Source organism: Panthera tigris, chromosome F3, assembly GCF_018350195.1.
Source record: "Panthera tigris isolate Pti1 chromosome F3, P.tigris_Pti1_mat1.1, whole genome shotgun sequence".
Lineage (NCBI taxonomy): Eukaryota > Metazoa > Chordata > Mammalia > Carnivora > Felidae > Panthera > Panthera tigris.
Window position 1 is genome coordinate 9,567,680 of NC_056678.1, and position 18,348 is coordinate 9,586,027.

General features: G+C 37.7%; 1 protein-coding gene and 1 long non-coding RNA gene across 2 annotated transcripts in view; one reads left to right on the top strand and one right to left on the bottom strand.

The window, feature by feature from the left end:
- Positions 1 to 8,209: 8,209 nt before the first annotated feature.
- FMN2 (formin 2) overlaps positions 8,210 to 18,348 on the bottom strand; it is a 387,917-nt gene continuing 377,778 nt past the window's right edge. Inside the window, exons 17-18 of the mRNA XM_042976529.1 lie at positions 11,754 to 11,835; positions 8,210 to 9,727 (exon numbers count right to left, since the gene is read on the bottom strand). Coding sequence (XP_042832463.1) covers positions 9,701 to 9,727; positions 11,754 to 11,835 — 109 coding nt within the window. The 3' untranslated portion in view covers positions 8,210 to 9,700. The remainder of the gene's footprint in view (positions 9,728 to 11,753; positions 11,836 to 18,348) is intronic.
- The window catches only part of LOC122235930, a 66,525-nt gene continuing 59,288 nt past the window's right edge, over positions 11,112 to 18,348 (top strand). The window contains exons 1-2 of the long non-coding RNA XR_006214069.1: positions 11,112 to 11,206; positions 14,343 to 14,530. This is a non-coding gene — a long non-coding RNA (uncharacterized LOC122235930). The remainder of the gene's footprint in view (positions 11,207 to 14,342; positions 14,531 to 18,348) is intronic.

Below are 18,348 nucleotides of genomic sequence, written 5' to 3' on the forward strand. Positions count from 1 at the left end.
TTTACATAAAGGGGAGTGCAGTATACACAGTTTTGCTTCTTTTTTTTCCACACAAAAATGACAAAGACATTCTTTTATTCATGGGTTCTTTTAACCAAATGTACATCTTTTATATCAGTACGTAAAGTGTCCCACATTCTTTCTTTTTTAAAGCCTGCATATTATCTCCTTATTTAGAAATTTCCACTATTTCGCTTTTACAAATACTTATTGTCACTTTCTAATATGTTTAATAGACAGTTGGGCCAGCTCCTCCCTTCTACTGCTCTTTTTTCCCCCCAAAATTTAATGACTATTCTCGTTTGTTTTTATACATGAATTTTAAAAATTATTTTAATGTTTATTTTTGAGAGAGAGGAAAGACAGAGTGTGACCAGGGGAGAGGTGGAGAAAGAGGGAGACACAGAATCTGAAGTAGGCTCCAGGCTCCCAGCTGTCAGCACAAAGCCTGATGCAGGGTTCGAACCCACAAACCGGAAGATTATGACCTGAGTGGAAGTTGGACGTTTAACCGAGTCACCCAGGCACCCCATGAATTTTAGTCAACTTCTTCAGTCCTTATCACCCCCCCCCCCCAAATATTCTGTTGACATTTTTACTTGGATTGCATTAAATTTAAAGATTCATTTAGGGAATACTGACATTGCTGATTCTATGCCTTTCTATTTCAGGTTGTCTCTCAAGTTGTTTTCATATAGATCTGATACATTATTTGTTAAATTCATTCCATGCTATTCACCTTTTTTGTTTGCTATTTTAAGTGAGAAATTTTCCCAGTTATATCTCCAATACATGTGAAAGTTCTTGATTTCTGTATATTAAATTTTACTTAGTCAATTTACCACATTCTGTTATTGTTTCTAACAAATTTTTGGCTGATTATTTTGTTTTCTGAGTAAATAAGCTAATAAACAGCAAATAAAAATTATGTTACCTCCTCTCTTTCAATTTTATCCTTTAATTAAAAATTTTTTTTTTTCATCAGAAGAGTGATAAATGATGAAAGTACACATCTGGTCTTGCTGCTGATTCTTAATGAGAACATTTCTAATGCTTAAATTATGGTCAAAGCTGACTTTGCCTTGAGGTATTTGAGCTTTTAAGGACATACTTACATCATTCTGACTTTTTTCATAAAGAATTATGTTGAATTGCATAAATGATTTTTTTAGCAGTTGGAGGAACTCACATAATTTTTCATCACATGAAAATATTATTTTAAAATACACATATATACCATGTAAAGCTATAAACATGATCTTCCTGGCATCCCAACTTCTTCATGGTCCTTATGTTGGCTAATATTTCCTTGGCATTTTTGAAGTACTATTCATAAATGTGTTCTATAGTATTCTCTTTTTTAAAAATAATTTTTAGGAGGGGTAGGTGAGGCTCACCAGCTATTGGTGGGAGGCGTGTTGGGGAGCAGACTGGGCTGTTTCAAGCTAGCAAATATTTCATTACAAAGTAATGTAGAGACCATGACTTATTCTTAAACTTATTACTTCAATTCATAGTAATTTTCTCACCCTTATTGTATTGATAGACATCTTCCTGCGAATCTGACTTGTCTGTCCCATTGTTCATTTAGGCTTCCTCCCTGCTTAAAAAAAAATAATAAACCACATACAGGAAGCTTCTAATACCAATTGGTGGGCCAAAGTACATTATAGCAAACACAGGATTCTGAGATAGCACCTAAAGATGTGACCTCATCTTAGAGAAATCTTTCCTGGCCTTTTCTGTAATCTGCCTCTGTGAGCATCCTTTCTCTGCCTCTTTCCATACCCACACATTTGGAAGATCTTCCATATAATTTGTGGTTTGGGTTTGCAATACCTCTAATTTTAATCAAAGATGAAGTTTGTGCTTTTGCTCCTTATTACTTTGTGATGATTTCTGAGAAGAGAAAGGGTAAATATTCCCTTTATCACACCATTTTAAAACTTAAACCTCTTTCTATTGCTTTTGATTACATAATTGAAGATGCATTTCATGGGAAGCAAAAATTTAAAAATACAGCCTCGCAAGGTCTGAGTTCAATACAGCCAAGGTCTGATTGGCTGAGAAGTGAAAATGATCATGACTGATGGGTGTAACACATGGAAGGGAGCACAGGATTCCAGAGCACCCTGGTCCTGATAATTCCTTTTCTTCCCTAGTCCTCCCGCCTAGCATCCAGTCTCTTACCATATTCTCTTTTGCTTTGCCTTTTCTTGCTTTTCTGACCTTTTGTTGAATAGATAGTTGTAATTCCCTCTTTGCTTTCAGTTATTTCTATTATTTTATAGAAAATCCTAAAATTTTCACTTATAGTTAATTTCATATTTTTGTAACAATGTCTAAACATATCCAATGTCACTATCTTATGCTTTTCTTTTTCATCATAGCATTTAAAGCTTAGATAACACATACACACAGAATGGCCAGAGTTTGTATGGAATGGTGTTAGTTTATAGAGGTTTCCCTGGCATAAGAGTACTGCTTGCACCTTCAAAGGTATTCTGGTTCTAAGAACAAATTATTGATCACCCTACTTAAATTATCATAGCACCTGACATTATTTTTCGTGATTTTTTGGTTTCCCCTACTAGAATGTAAGTTCCATGAGCATAGGACATTTTACTGTTGGTCCTTTACTCCCAAAACCAACAACAGTTTCTGGCATGTATTGTCCACTTTATAAACATTTTCTGAATTAAATGAATGAATAGACTAGCAAGACCCTTCACATGCTTGGATTATTTCCTTAATTTCTCTTATTCATCTTATTACTCAAAATTCTAGTCCCCTTTATAAACACACTCATTATAGTTATTACTGTTTACAATCTAGAGTTTATTTCGCTAATTTCTGTGATTTCTTATATCCTGACTCTTCATTTCGTCTTCATCTTTTTTTCCTTGCTGAAGTATACCCTTCAGCAGATCTTTCAGCCAGGTTTTTGAGTAGTAAAGTCTTAGTGTTCATGTGTCTGAAAATATCTATCTCCTCCTCCATGTGAATATGATACTTAAACTGGGTATAATGGTCTTGATTCATTGTTTTCATTACACAAATCAAAGGAACTATTTACCTTTGTCAATATATATTGCTGCTGAAGACAAATCTGCTTTCAGTATAATTATCATTCCATTGTATACTTTCTCTCTGGGAGTCTGGAAATTTTGTCTTTATGTAGCTGGAGATTCACTTTGACTTTTCTAGGTGTAACTTTATCAGTATTTATCCTGCCTAGAATTTGTTATGCATTTTCAAGCAGAGAATTTGTGTCTTTCTTTAGTTCTCCATATCCTCAGCCATTCCTCTCGCCATTATCTGGTTTCTTCCTTATAGGATGTCTCTCAGATTGGCTTCTCAGTGTATCTTGTGTCTAACTTCTCTCACATATTTAAAAATGTTTTATCTCTGTGTGATATGATTTCAGTGAATTCCTCGGCACTGTCTTCCAAATCGCTAATGATCTCTTACTTTGTGTCCATCTAGAATTATGTTTGTATGTATGCTTTTATTTTGATGATTATATATTTTAAAATTTTAAGGTTATTTATTAAGTCATGTACGTTTTGCTCTATTGTTTGCATTTTTTAATGCATTTTTATTGCGTTGATTTATTCTTTCTTACTGACATTTTCCTCTAGTGCTTTGGGAAGTGTGTTTTGCATACTTATCTTGATGAGGTATTCATGCTTTTTCTCCCCTTAGCTCTCTATATCTAGTCATTTTCTGTCATTTCCATCAATCCCCAGTTAGAATTAAATTTTTATTGGGGAGCACTTGGTTCCTGGGGAGCAGTGATACTGGAGACATTGCAGGAATAGGCATGGGCCAACAAGTTCGCTGGCCCTGTTTGCTCTGCAGGACTTTCTCCCGCTGTGACACACCGGCTGCTTTATTTGCCATATTGTGTAGTATCCACTGGAGTTATTTTTGATTGACTCTCACTGGTGGGTAACCTCCATTCTAGTCCCACATCTCTGGTGGTAAGCCTGATTTGGTTTCCCTCCATAAACGGGGCATGATTAGCTCCCATTACCCTGTAAAGATTCCTCTCTCACTCAACCTGCACTCCCTAACTTCCCTTTCTTCTTCCTTCCCTCTTTACAGCCCACTCTCCCCTTCCCTTACTGATTGGTTCTCTAGTTTTATCAGTTAGTAGGAAAGGAGTGTGAAAACCTCCAACCATTATTATGGAATTGTTTGTTTCTTCCTTAAGTCTGTCAATATTTACTTCATTTATTCTAACGCTGGTATCAATACCTACCTATATTTATGATTATATCTATTTGTATCTTTCTAATTCGTATTTTGTAGGCAGCATAATCTTGCCTCTCAAAAAAAGTACAGTGTGATAATCTCTGCCTTTTACAGTGTTCAGGCCATTAACAGGTAATTGATAAGGTCGTGTTTAAGGCTGTCATCTTGCTGGTTATCCTCTATCCTTTTTAATTCTGTTGTCTCCAAACTTTCATGTCTTCAAGTATTCAAATAGATTTTGAGTTCCATTTTAATGTGTCTATTGACTCCTTAGATATACTTGTTCCCTTACTTTTTAGTGGCTGCACTAAAGGTTATACTATGAATTTTGAGGGTCTACATCCTTAACTTTTCAGTCTATTTGGAATTAATATTGTACTACTTCATGTAAAATATAGAAATCTTGCAATTTATTCTCTCTTCCTGTGCCATCCTTTGAAATTGCCTTATGCATTACATTTACATGCATTATGAACTCTTCAAAGAAGTGTTAATTTTTTTTGCTTTAAACTGTCAGTGTTGGAGCACCTGGGTGGCTCAGTCAGTTGAGCGTCTGACCTTGATTTTGGCTCAGGTCATGATCTTGGTGTCTTTGGGATCAAGCCCTGTGTTGGGCTCAGCACTGAGTGTGTAGCCTGCTTAAGATTATTTTTCTCCCTCTGTTCCTCCTTCACTCACGTGCACATGCTCTCTATTAAAAAATAATAAAATAAACCATCCGTGCTTAAAATAAGTTAAAAGCAAAATAAGTAGTTTTTTAAATTTTTTTAATGTTTTATTTTTGAGAGAGAAACAGAATCAACCAAAGTTGGACACTCAACTGACTGGGCCACCCAGATGTCCCAAGAACTGGTCTTTTATATTTTCCTAGGTATTTACCATTTCCAGTGTTTGCTGTTACTTCTTCAAGATACACATTTTCTTTGGGTATCATTTCTCTTCAACTTGAACTTTCTTTAGTGTTCTTGTAGTATAGGTCTACTAGTAACACATATGAATAGCTTTCTTATAAATGCAAGTATCTTTCAGTCTTGAAGTATATACACTTTCAGTCTTGAAGTATATTCTCACGGGATATAGAATTCTGGTTGACAGGGTTTCTCCTCCTCCTGGGGACTTTAAAGATGATATCATCTAGCCAAAAAGACTGCTGGTTTAGGAGTTTTTAGCTGCTGGATGCAGTACCATTCCTGCCCTCAGGCCCTGGGCCATTCTTGTAAGTTCCACCCCCACTGTGCCCCCAGAACCTGCCTCCTTTGTTCATTATCCAGGGCCTCCAAGCGGTTGCTTTTATATTTTGTTCGGAGTTTACAGTTACTATCTGGGGAGGATTGTCTCTTAGAAGCTTACTTAGTCATACCCATAATAGAACTCCAGAGCTCATGTTTTAAATCTCTTTTCTACACTGCTTCCCTAAAATAGCTTAAACAGAATATTGAACAAGTCAATTCATTATATATATATATTTTATTACATTTGTTATTTACAATAGTAGCATGTTTGAAGGGCAAAAGCATGGTGTCAGTGGAGAGAGGGCTTCTTTTTGAGATGCTGTTTACTTTGACTTCTGCACAACTACTTCTTCCTGGTTCTCCGTTTTTAATTCCCTGATTAATCTTCTCGAGGTTCCTTCTGTGACCTATTGTTTCTCTTTTAAACACTAGTCTCAACCCTGTGTGATTTTTTTTAACCTCTGTTCCAGATTTCCCCAGGTAATTTCAACAATCCATCTGATTTCAACTATCACTTCAACGTAGATGGCTTTTACCTCAAAATCTCCAGAATTACGTCTCTCGAGTTCCTCGATATCTTCCATCTACCAGAAATCCCAACTGCGTGTCTAGCACACGTTGTGGATTCTCCATTCCCTTTCAGCCCTTAACTTTTTCCTTTTCTTCCTCTCATTTATTTCTTCCTGAAATCAATACATCTTTACTGAGTGTCACAGATTGCTTTTAATGTTATAGATTTAGTCCTGAGGGAAAACAGTCTCTGTCCTTCAGGGCTTAAATTTCTTATTTTTTCTTAAAACTTTGTAGTTTTTAGAATTTCTAGAGAGGGGGAGCATGTGAGTTGGGGACGGGGGAAGAGAGAGAGGGAAAGAGACAGAGAATCCCAGGCAGGCTCCATGCCGAGCACAGAGCCTGAAGTAGGGTTCAGTCTCACAACTGTGAGATCATGACTGAGCTGAAATCAAGAGTCGGACGCTTAACCGAATGAGCTACCCAGGTGTCCCTGTCCTTCTGGATTTAAACTCGAGAGAGCGACAGGCTGTGTACTAATAACTACATAGATTGAAGGATAAAGACTTGGAGATAAAGTTGCTTTTCTTGAAAGGCTTATCAGAGGTTTCTCTGAGGCACTGATATTTATGAAGAAATTAGACTAAAGCATTTCCCCACCACCTTTGTTGATACAGAGCCACACTTTGCCAAATAACCCACTCGCGAATCAGACTGTCAGCTTAAATTCAATCTGCTTTCTTGTTTTTCACGTCTAAAACTTTAAATTCTCATATGTATTTTAACTCCCTAACAGATCTTTTTTCAGCTCCAAGTTTCCATCTCTAAGTCCTACTCTCCCTTTGATACTAAGTCCTATCTCTCCCTTCGAACTGTAATAGTTCCTTTAAAGGTGTTCTGGCCTCCAGGCTTATACTTTTCCACTCTCTCCTCCACACTGGTACCAGAGTGGGCTTTATTAAACCAAAAACAGTTAATGTTACCACTTCAAAATAACTTATTGGCTCCACAACGTACTTCATACTGTTTCTTTGTATTAAAGACTTTCATGATCTACCCCTGATCCTATGTGTGTGTCCTTATCACCTACCCTGCCTTATACCCCGTTTCTGATTCTTCTACAGGTGTGGCAGACTATTTTGCATCCATTTTCCATGCTTTTTTTTCTTCTTCTCAGCTTGCTACCTCTATTAGAAGTGCAGCATCATCCCCTCCTCACCAACCACTTGGAAAACTTTTAAATTTCAAACAAGCTTTTAGGTGATAGTGCCGCTAATCCACTGCCCTACTGTGAGTAGCAAGGGCATAGACGGCTTTAAGATTGTCTTGATCCCAAACCAAAAGAAATGATGGTTTCCATATGCCTTTGAGCACTGTCTTTCCATTTGTGGATTTCTCTTCTCCCCTTTCACTTGCCTAATACCCACCCATCCCTTGAGATTTAACTTTTGGTGCTCTCTGTCCATATTTTTCTAAAAGTAGACCCCACTACCAATGTGGGGCTTGAGCTCACAACCCCGAGATCAAGGGTCGCATGATCTACCAACTGAGCTGGGCACCCCAGCTTTTTGTGCTCTCTAAATTGGACAGTAGTGAACTGTCATTGCTGCTTTATTTCCCCCCAACTTGATTAAGGAATGTAAACAAACGATGTTCATAAAATTGTTCCTTGATCTTTGAGACATTCAGTTATTGGCACCAAGCCTTGCCACAAAGTAGATAAGTCAATGTACAGGTGATAAAAGAGTTTAAATTGAAAAATTATCAATCTAAACGCAAAACTTATAAAGAAAAGGAAACTCTTTTCAGGCTTCTCTGTTAGCAGAGTGCTTAGTTTTTATTCCTTCCATTTCCTCATCTGTATCCATCCCATCTACACCATCATTTTCCCCTTGACCTTATCACCTTCCCATAGTCCTTCACCACTTAATCTGTATCAAGTGAATTTCTGCATCTAACTTTTAACTTTTGGAAAAAGGATTTCTCAAATATTAACATCTTTCAATTCATAAGTGGAAAATACTTTTTCCTTAAGATTGTATAAGAAGCATTCAATTTTTTTTAACACTTACCTACTAACAGTTGTTAAACCTGAAATAAGAACTTTTTAAAAAAATCTTCAGAGTGTAACTTATTTTCTCCCAATGTTGAATACAATGACGATATTTTGGAAGCATCCTTAGGCAATATACACACAATAGGCACAGAACTCTTTTATTATTCATTTTATTTTCATATAAATTAACATCCTAGAAAAATTGAAATAGAAACACTAAATACAGTATTGCACATAGCGATCTTTGTTAAATGCCCTATTATTACAGTGAAGAATGGTAATATACACATTGGAGGGACTGAAGGAGACAGGAAGACTAGAAAACAAACCAAATCCACTACTGTTTCTTTGCACTTAAACTATAAACTAAAAGGTAAAAGACCATACTTTACATAAATGCAAACATAGTTGTGATTCAGGACATTTTCTTTTTTAAGTCTTTCCATAATTAGTTTCTGATAGCAAGAAATTCTCCCCTTTATCAACATCGATAAGCCCCAACAAATATCATTAAAAGAATTAGAAAAAAAAACCCACCTATTAATATTAGACAAAGCCATCACAATGTATCTTGAGCTGACTTTAAAATACTCTCACAAAGAGTGGGAGATTTACTCTTCTTCCCCCTTGAAATAAAATAAAATCCTTTCCTAGGCTCCTTCAGGTAACAAATCATCACATACTCATTTTATAGCTTTTAATCACCTGCTGTAACACATAGAGATGATTCTAATCATGTAAAAACACTCAGGCAGGTACGCGAATTAACAGATGCCAATCCACCTGAAAACTTACTTTTTTTTTTGCCAACAATTAGTCATGTTTGGCAATTTTATGAACATCATTTATTTAAATTCCTTCAAAATATTGAGTCATATTTTCTTTGTGAAGGCCAATGGTAACATTATAGAGAGGCACGACTTTAATTTACTTTAGCTGAAGATTAGTTTTATGTACGGTCTCAAAGAACACAGGCTGATAAAAGCCCTCATTAAACTTAATACTCTGATTTCTGCCTATATTAAATGACTTATAGGAAAGGGCTTTCCTTTTGCTATATTTTTTACTTGAGTAAAAAAATGATAATCTTCTTTCACAAATATATAGTTATGGAGAGCAACCCAAGAGTTGGGGAAGCCTTGATTATGATATATAAATGGTACTTAAGTTTTAAAATAGAAAATTTATATGTAGACATGAAACTGATACAAACAATTCACTAGAAATAACATTTTAGCCATAAATCTAAATGCAGTGAAATGGAGTACTGGTTGTCAGTAGAAAGGAAAGTGTTTTGCTGGGATAAGGAATATTCTCACAAAAGTAAATTGTAAGTTTAACATTTAGCATGTTCAGCATTAATGCAAATATTGCCTCTTATACATGCTGTTTTGGTCTATCAATATTATACCATAAACTTTACAAAAAGAAAAGGTGTCAAATTCTCCACTGGTCTACTGCTTTTGCATTTTTATGAATGTACAGTAAAATTCAACAATTGGCGAACTGTCTAGAAAACACAAAGATTATGCTAGAGGTCAAGAGGAAAAATGAACAAAATGGTATAGTTTCCGTCCCACCCTCAGGTCAGCTGAATGTTGTGGAAGTGGTTGCAGTGACTCATGTTCATTTTGCTTTCCATTGCTCAGGTCTTCATGCTTATCTTTGCTTTCTGAAAATAAATGCACCAGAGAAAAGTTACAGTTAGAAGTAAGAACTTTCAAAAATGTACGAAGTATATAATAGCCCAAACAAGATCTTTTCATTTGGATTAAATTCTCTAGGAAAAGGTTGAAGATCCACCAGCCCAGAAAGGAAGAATATATAAGCAAAATCTGTTTTATCTGCAAGAATTTTCCCCAGCCAAATCACCAAATATTTTTGAGACCAAAAAAAAAAAAAAAAAAAAAAAAGGCTTTAAAAATTCAGCTTCTCACCAGTGTGAAAAAGTACCAGCTCACCTTTCTCATTCTCCATCCTGTGCACAAATACATAAAGATTGAACTGAGTGTTCATTCTCTTATATCCTTACAATAGCATGATTAGGTTGATTAATGATTTTCCCTTCTCATTCAGTACACCTTTAAGGTTATACTCAAATCAAAAAGGCAGAAAATAACCTAAACCATAAGGTAATTAGATAATTAGATCATTAGATAATATTAATTTTGATATAAAGAAACTAAAGGGAAAATATATTTTATTTATTATTTATTAAAAAAAAATTTTTTTTAACCTTTATTTATTTTTGAGACAGAGAGAGACAGAGCATGAATGGGGGAGGGGCAGAGAGAGAGGGAGACACAGAATCGGAAGCAGGCTCCAGGCTCCGGGCCATCAGCCCAGAGCCCGACGCGGGGCTCGAACCCACGGACCGCGAGATCGTGACCTGAGCTGAAGTCGGACGCTTAACCGACTGAGCCACCCAGGCGCCCCAGGAAAATATATTGTAAATGGAGATGTAATTCCTAACTTTTTCTAAGTAGGGTTTAATCATATTCCAATTTGGGTTATTTTGATATCTTTTCCATTTTTTAAATGTTATTTATTTTTAAGAGAGAGAGAGAGAGTGTGTGAGTGAAGGAGGCACAGGCAGAGAGGGACAAAGGATCCCAAGTGGGCTCCCCACTAACAGCAGAGCCCAACATAAGGCTTGAACTCATGAAGCCCGAGATCATGACTTGAACCAAAGTCGGGATGCTCAACTGACAGAGCCACCCAGGCACCCCGTTATCTTTTCCATTTACACTACGTTAGTCTAATCCAATTCAAAGTTTTCCTATTTTAAGGCCTAAAACAACTTTTCACTTAAAAGAGCATCATTTACTTACTCTTGTGGTACCAAGTGATAAAACCTCAAAACATTAAAAAAAAAATACTGACAGTGTGTCACAAAAGAAACTTGTCTTTTTTTTTTCTTTTGAGAGTGTAAGCAGAGGAGGGGAGAAAGAGGGAGACTGAGGATCTGAAGAGGGCTCTGTGCTGACAGCAGAGAGTCCAATGTGGGGCTTGAACTCACAAATTGTGAGATCATAACTTGAGCCAAAGTCAGACGCTTAACCTACTGAGCCTCCAGGGCACCCCAGAAAACTCATCATTTTTACCAAGCCCTGCCTCCCAGGGTGTAAAAGTGGTGTTTTAAAGAAAGTGGGTAAGTAGGAACGCTAAATAAGCTTGTTGAGGTCAGGCTTTTAGTTTACAGCTGTTACACAGCCAACTCTATAGAGCCATTTGTGAGTACAAGCCAGGTCTGAGCCCCCCCTGGTCTGAGCAAAGGACAATGCTACTACTACTCAGCATTTCCCATCGTGTTTTAGATCCCAATGGTGCTAATTCCAATTATAACAGGCTACTCTGGGTTCAAATACGGCCCTGCACTGGTGATACATGTGTAATGGAGAAAGTGAAAAATTGCTCCCCAAACCTCACCAACACACACACATGCAGGTAGATGCATTCCTTTAGGAGATTTGTCTTAAATCTTAAGCTCTGAATGTCGATACTGAGATTCTCTTAGCCTTTGAGCCTGAGCAAAAGCATACAGAAAAGGAGATTCTTCAAGTCAGAGCATATCACCCATTCATAGTTAAGAGGAAAATAATTAAGGTGTCATTATGTGAGTTTGAATATGTTGTGGAAATTATGTTTAAAAGCCAAAGAAAATCACAAGTTAAAAAAGGGGAGAGTTAAATACTTACAATTCCAGAGTCATGTCTTGGTTTTATTTTATAAAGTGATTTTCCCTTTTTCTGCCTACACACCTCTTCGGCTTCTTTTACTCTGGGTGGAGAGAAAACACATGTATTTAAACAGAGTCCTACATAGATCACTGGAATTCACCTTATGGTAGGTGAGCAAGTAGCAACTCATTAAGGATTTGAATCATTGGAGAAAATATCACATACACAAGAACATTATCTGACGTTTGATTCAAAAACATTGAACTAGAGGCTAACTCATTCACGGGTTCTCACCCTGGAATCAAAGGGGGTCAAATGGAATGATATACAAACACATGAAAATTTTTATATCTACATTTCATCCTACATTAAAGGAGTCTTTTGCAGAATAAATTAAGGAAATATCCCTCATTTTCAGCTAAGGGTACTGAGACTGGCTCTATTACATAAATCTGAAGCATTAAAATCAATCAATCAATACTATCATATAAAAATTCATATGCCTATTTAAAATTATTTTAGATTCAATTTCCACATCACACTTACCCATGTCTGAAAGTCATTTGCAGCGAATACTTCATCAAGCAACAGAACCAACCATTTATTTGAAAACAGAAAGTAGAGTGCACAATAATATTTTGACACTTCTAGGAGTTATTTTTAAAAACACGCTCCAAGGAAAACAGCACCAAATTTACTAGACGTATAGTTAAGAAAGGATGTTATTCAGAGGTAAGTTCTCCATTAAGTTCTGGATCTGCTATTTGATACTGGGTAATGTCCTTATACCATCAACTCTTGTATTCTCTCAAATAGTAAAAAGGCTTAATACTATTTAACAGTATTACTATTATTACTACAGAGTTGTTACAAAGATCAAAAATATTTTATTTAAAATGTTCTTTATAGGGGCACCTGGCTGGCTCAGTAGGTTAAGCGTCCGACTTTGGCTCAGGTCATGATCTCACTGTTCGTGGGTTCTAGCCCCGCGTCGGGCTCTGTGCTGACAGCTCAGAGCCTGGAGCCTGTTTCGGATTCTGTGTCTCCCTCTGTCTCTGACCCTCCCCTGTTAGTGCTCTGTCTCTCTCTGTCTCAAAAATAAACATTAACAAAAAATTTTAAAAAATAAATAAATAAAATGTTCTTTATAAACTGTAAAATGCTATAAGAAGTATATGTGATTGTTTTAATTAAACAAATAGTAAGAAATTTTAAACTGGGATTATACTAATAAAAAGGGGTTGCATAAGTAGGAAAACTAGCCTATCAGGTTAATTTATTTTTTATTATTATAATACCCTTGGAGATTAAAAGTGGAGCATTTCTGGAAAAACTTAAAAGGCTGTGACTTATCTTAATAAAAGATTTTTAAAATTCAGATCTTCAAGCTTCAAATATATTTCTTGAACCCTGTGGTAAAAGATCTAATGGCAGAATTCCTCTGTCACATAACTGAATGAATACCTGTTTTGAAACAGTGAAGGCAGCAAATGATCCAGCATAGTAGCTATAAGATTGGTACTAGAGTTTACATTAAAGCGTGACGAATGAAAGTAATTCCTTTTGGACATAAAATGCCTGAGTTGATATTATTAGTAATTCCAGAAAATGACGACAATTTAGAATATGCTCCATTGCAACTACTTTTTATTACTTTTTGTCCGAGCCATAAATTGCCTTTAATCCTTCCTCCAAACATTTGAAGACAAAAACATTTTCTTTATAACAAAGGATTGCAGGAGTTTCCATCTTCCTCTGAAATAGCTACCAGTAAATTTAAGTTTAACTATTTGGACGGGGAATTAAAAAATGTTTTTTTGTAAGCACTTAGCCAAAATCCAGTGGATCCCCTCTTAAAGTTACTTGGAGCTCTTTAAACTATTTTGTGACATTTATTTAAAAAAAATAAAGTACTTCACAAAAATTTAGATCGCCAAAGCATTTTTATTTTCTCACTATCATATTTATTTTGCTTTAAATTTTTTTTAATGGTTCTTTATTTTTGAGAGAGATAGAGAGACAGAGCATGAACAGGGGAGGGGCAGCAAGAGAGGGAGGCACAGAATCTGAAGCCCGCTCTAGGCTCTAAGCTGTCAGCACAGAGCCCGATGTGGGGCTTAAACTCAGGAACTGTGAGATCATGACCTGAGCCGAAGTTGGACTGAACCACCCCAGTGTCCCTATTTTGCTTTTACAACACATTTTTCGAAGGATCACGGGAAGACAAATCTAATACAAACATATTTAACTTTACACAAAAACAAATTCAGCCATTCCTTACAGCAGAGATGACGAAAATTACAACGTGCGTCAAGGAACCCTCACAAGATTTAGCTCACTCCTTCATTTGACAATCATTTATGGAGCAGTAACTCCAGGCCACGCACTAGGCTTGGCTCAGTTTTATAAGGACCATTACATTCCCTGTCTAATTGGAGAGCTACCCGCGTAAGTAAATTACATGTGTGCATTAAGCACTACCACCTAGGATTGCAGAGGTTCAGCCATGTCCAGGAGGAGGACAGGGATTGTGGGAATCTTTCTGGAACAGGTTGACAGCTGAGCCTTGATTCAAAGAGAAATCTTAACTGCTTTTACCTTTCCCAGAAGGGGAAATGGGACAGAAGATGAAAGAAGAATGTGTGTAAAGACCAAGTGAGACAAGGAATACCACAGTGAGATTAGAGGACAAACACACTTCCCTCCTGTGCTGCCATGGGATCCCTACACCCTTAGAAGCCAACGATTGAACTGCCTTCTGCCTTATGTTCCGGTTTCTGACGTGCATGGCTCGGGTGAGTCAGTCACTGCATCCTAGGCACCTCTAGATAGGCACAAATAAACGATTTGGGGACCTGAGACCCTAAGCACCAGAACCTTAAGTAGTTGCTATTCAGATTTAAGGGCACAAGCATGGAACAGATGTTAAAATGCCGTTCTCTCGGCCCGCCTCACTCTGGTGCAAGCCCTGTAATGGGTGGGAATCTAAGCAGCACCCCAGAATGTGATGAACACGGCCAGTGGGCAACACTGAGAAACTGCACCCTGGCACCAAGGTATTCCCCTGGAACCCGGACTGGGCAGCCGCCCTGAGCCCCTAGCCACTGTGCTCCCTCACCCCTCTCTCTTCCCAGCGCACACTGGGTCCCAGCCCGTACCCCGAGAACTCGCTCGCTTCAGCACTTCGTGGAGTTGCACCCCTCCTAAGCTTCCCAGCAAATGTGGCTTCTTCCAAATGCCAATTTTATTTCAACAAAACTCTGACAACAAGACATTTTTTCCACACTTTAGGCAGGAAAAAAGAATGTGTCCCTGGAGGTGAGATACACTGCCAGAGTTGGCAGAAATAAGAAGCATAACAAGGGAGAAGCCGGGAAGGAGAGAGAGGGCTGAGGCAGCTGTCCTTATGAGCGTCTCCCGTTTGCTCTCCATCTGGGCGAGTGGGGCGGGCTCATCGGCTGGCTCATCCAAGTTAGGCCTATTGAGTAACTACTTGTGCATGTTCCACCCTCTCTCCCTCCTGCCTCACCCCTCATTCAATCATGCCGAAAATTTCTTAAATTGAGAAGGAAAAAGATGTTTATCTCACAACTAGACATCGCAGGCTTTAAGTGAAAAAGCATGGTGGTGATAACATTTCAAACAATAAATAAAGACGACCACTACGTTCCTGTCTGGAAAGGAGATGGGGAGTGAAAACAGGGACGATTCTCGATCCTTCATTTATAAACAGAGAAAGGAGAGAGAGGAGACCATGGGTAGGCTAAAGAAGATAGTCCGTAGCTTTCAAACGTTGCCTGCACTTGAGTTTAAACTCTGATTAGGGTGAGGACTGGGATGGAGTACAGACCTTGCATGATTCATGAAGACACGTTCTTTTGAATCTGGTTGCAGCCACACAAAGGGGACTGCCGGGGCATTTGTTAATCAAGATCTCACCCTATTAGAGAACTAAAAAGGGAAGTAAAACATTTCAGATGACATCTTTGATAGGCTCATTTAACAGTTGCAACTTCTAATCTGCAATCTAGATTACAGAAAGAAAATATGAGCAAAAACAAATCATATGATAATGAAAACTCTTCCACTCATCACCTCTAGTGATCTTGGAAAAACAACACAGAAAGCAGAGACTGGAAAACAGGAAATGTAGCATTGCCTTTTAGACCGAAGAGAAGGATACTGAGTGGTATATAATGGCTGTAGAATTTGACGTTTGTGCTAATATTTCGCTGTTAATAGCCTTCATTGTCTGCAGGACTTAAGAAACAAAACTAGGCTGAATAAATATTGAAAGTACATATTTATCCCTTAAATGAAAGGTCAAAAGTAATCCTAACATGAGACATTTTTTTAGAGGGAGAATTTAATTATAGGAAATAACCAAATGACATATACGGAATCAGGTTTGGCAAATAGAGTAGGTGACCAATTTGAACAAAATAATTTTTGTTCTAAGCAAAGTTTCGTTCAGGCAACAATCAGAAAGAGTGACACGAATCAATATGCGATTCCCAAAAGATGGAGACTTGCCCCCTTCAAGGGCCAACTTTGTATAACCAATTTTGAATAAAGCCTTTCTGAAAAAAATCAAACTTTTCTCTTCAATAAACGGAGGCACAATTTAACTTTTACTTGACGGCCCATGTTCGTCACTGCCTTCATCACTGTTGTAATGTGCTGATACAGGGCCACCCTCAAGGCCTCCTAAAATATATACCCATGTGGCAACTCACCCCTGCATGGACCTAACACTTGTACTTTGCTGTATTTACTTTGTGTCCACGTTAAGCTTTCTCTTTCTAAGACAGCAGGTTGTGAGCACTTCTCACTGGCACCAGCACGCCTGCCTCGAGTAGAGGTTCTATCTTCTTCAATAATTTCCATCTTCTCCAGACGGGAAAACCAGATCACCAAGCTACTTTAAATGGGCTTCAAATTAGAACACTGAGTTCAATGCTAGCTAAACAAAGGGAGTTCCCGGACCTGGAGGCAGTGATTGTCGCGGCCACAGGCCTTCTCCCCACCTCCCACATACTTCAGGGCTCCCAGCTGTGTCTGGAAGGCTGGCAAGGCCAGAAGTCAGACTTACAGATAGGCAGGGCTTTAGGGCTCTACAGGTCTAAGACTCTGAGATTCTAAGACACTGCACGCCTCGTCATATTGTACCACCCAACATGCTTGCTCAGCAGGTTGTCCTCAAAGATGGAAAGTAATTTGGAATGAATATAAAACCTGAAATTCAAGCTTATCAAGGTAAAGATGGGTGACACCATTAATTGGTAAGGACAGATTTTGTAGGCCTACCTCAGGGTAGGGAGGGAATCATTTTGTGAGGAATAGGACTGTGAGATTATCTCTCAGATGAGACTGTTTTTGCAGTCCAGGGCAAAGTGACCAGAGAAAAACAAAACACTTTCAAGTATTAAAGCTTAAATTTAAATTTACTTTAAAAAACTTTTATATTACATTTATTGTCTAAAAAATAAAGCTGTAAATGTAACCTAAAAAATAATAGACTTTAATACATCTATAGGTTTTTTTAAATTTCTTATATGCAAATATCCTAAGTTGTAACAACTTCATTTGGTTTTAAGCAGTTATGGATTCAGAAATTATGAAGCACAGACAATTTGAGCCCCGGAGAATGAAAATATGAAAAATATTTTTTATCACACAGAATTTGCTGAAACTAATTTGCATTCCAATTATTTTTATTTTGGTATTTTTCAGAACAAATGGAAACTTTCTCAAATTTTTCCCTTATTATAACTGGGCACATTTAACCTAAGGGTTTTTCTAAACAAAGAGAGTGGTTTCTTATTTCTCTCCTAATAAAGATGTATTTTTATCTGCACTTCCCCCACTCCTCCCAGCCCCAGACTCATTTATTGTGAGGCAAACATATACAAAAAGTTCAGTGTGATTAAGTTTAAAGACAGTTTGTGAGATGAATAAGGGAGATACACTCGGCACAGAAACAGAGAAAAGAAACCAGACATCCCTGTAGCCTGCAGGCGGAATCATTTTATCTACCTTCTAGAGCAAAGGCCACGCTGGCCACAATCTTATCAAGAAAACAGATATGCTCTCATCATTCAGGGGAAGGAGAAAGGGAGTCACTTTTCTGCCACTAAACATTAATAATTTGGTTTAAATAAGTATCTGTGGCAGACAGATTCACTTCCTGCTGGCCCCAGTGAGGCTTGCCGTGAGCAGCCAGATTCCTTACTGGAGTCCACAGCCTGTGAGAGATTTAAGCGTAGCCCAGCACTGGCATGTCACACGCTGGAGATCCTGATACAGAGAAGAAGCAGCTAAGAGTAGACATAATTATCGTTATTACCAGTTCGCAATGTACTTCACTGAAACACAACACCATTGTGCCTGACTACAAAATGTACAATTTTCTAAGAGAAAAGCGAAAAAAAGACCCACATATAAACACACAGAGAAGAGGGGCCGTGAGAGATTCTAGACAAAGGCTGGTTAGGAGTGCTGGCTTTAAAGTTATGGGTGTCTCTCTCCAGGTAAAGATGGAAGTAGGTGTTAGACGCCTTGTGGAATTAAAGGTGATCTGGGGGAAGGTTACTCCTGGCTCTGTCTTCTCTCC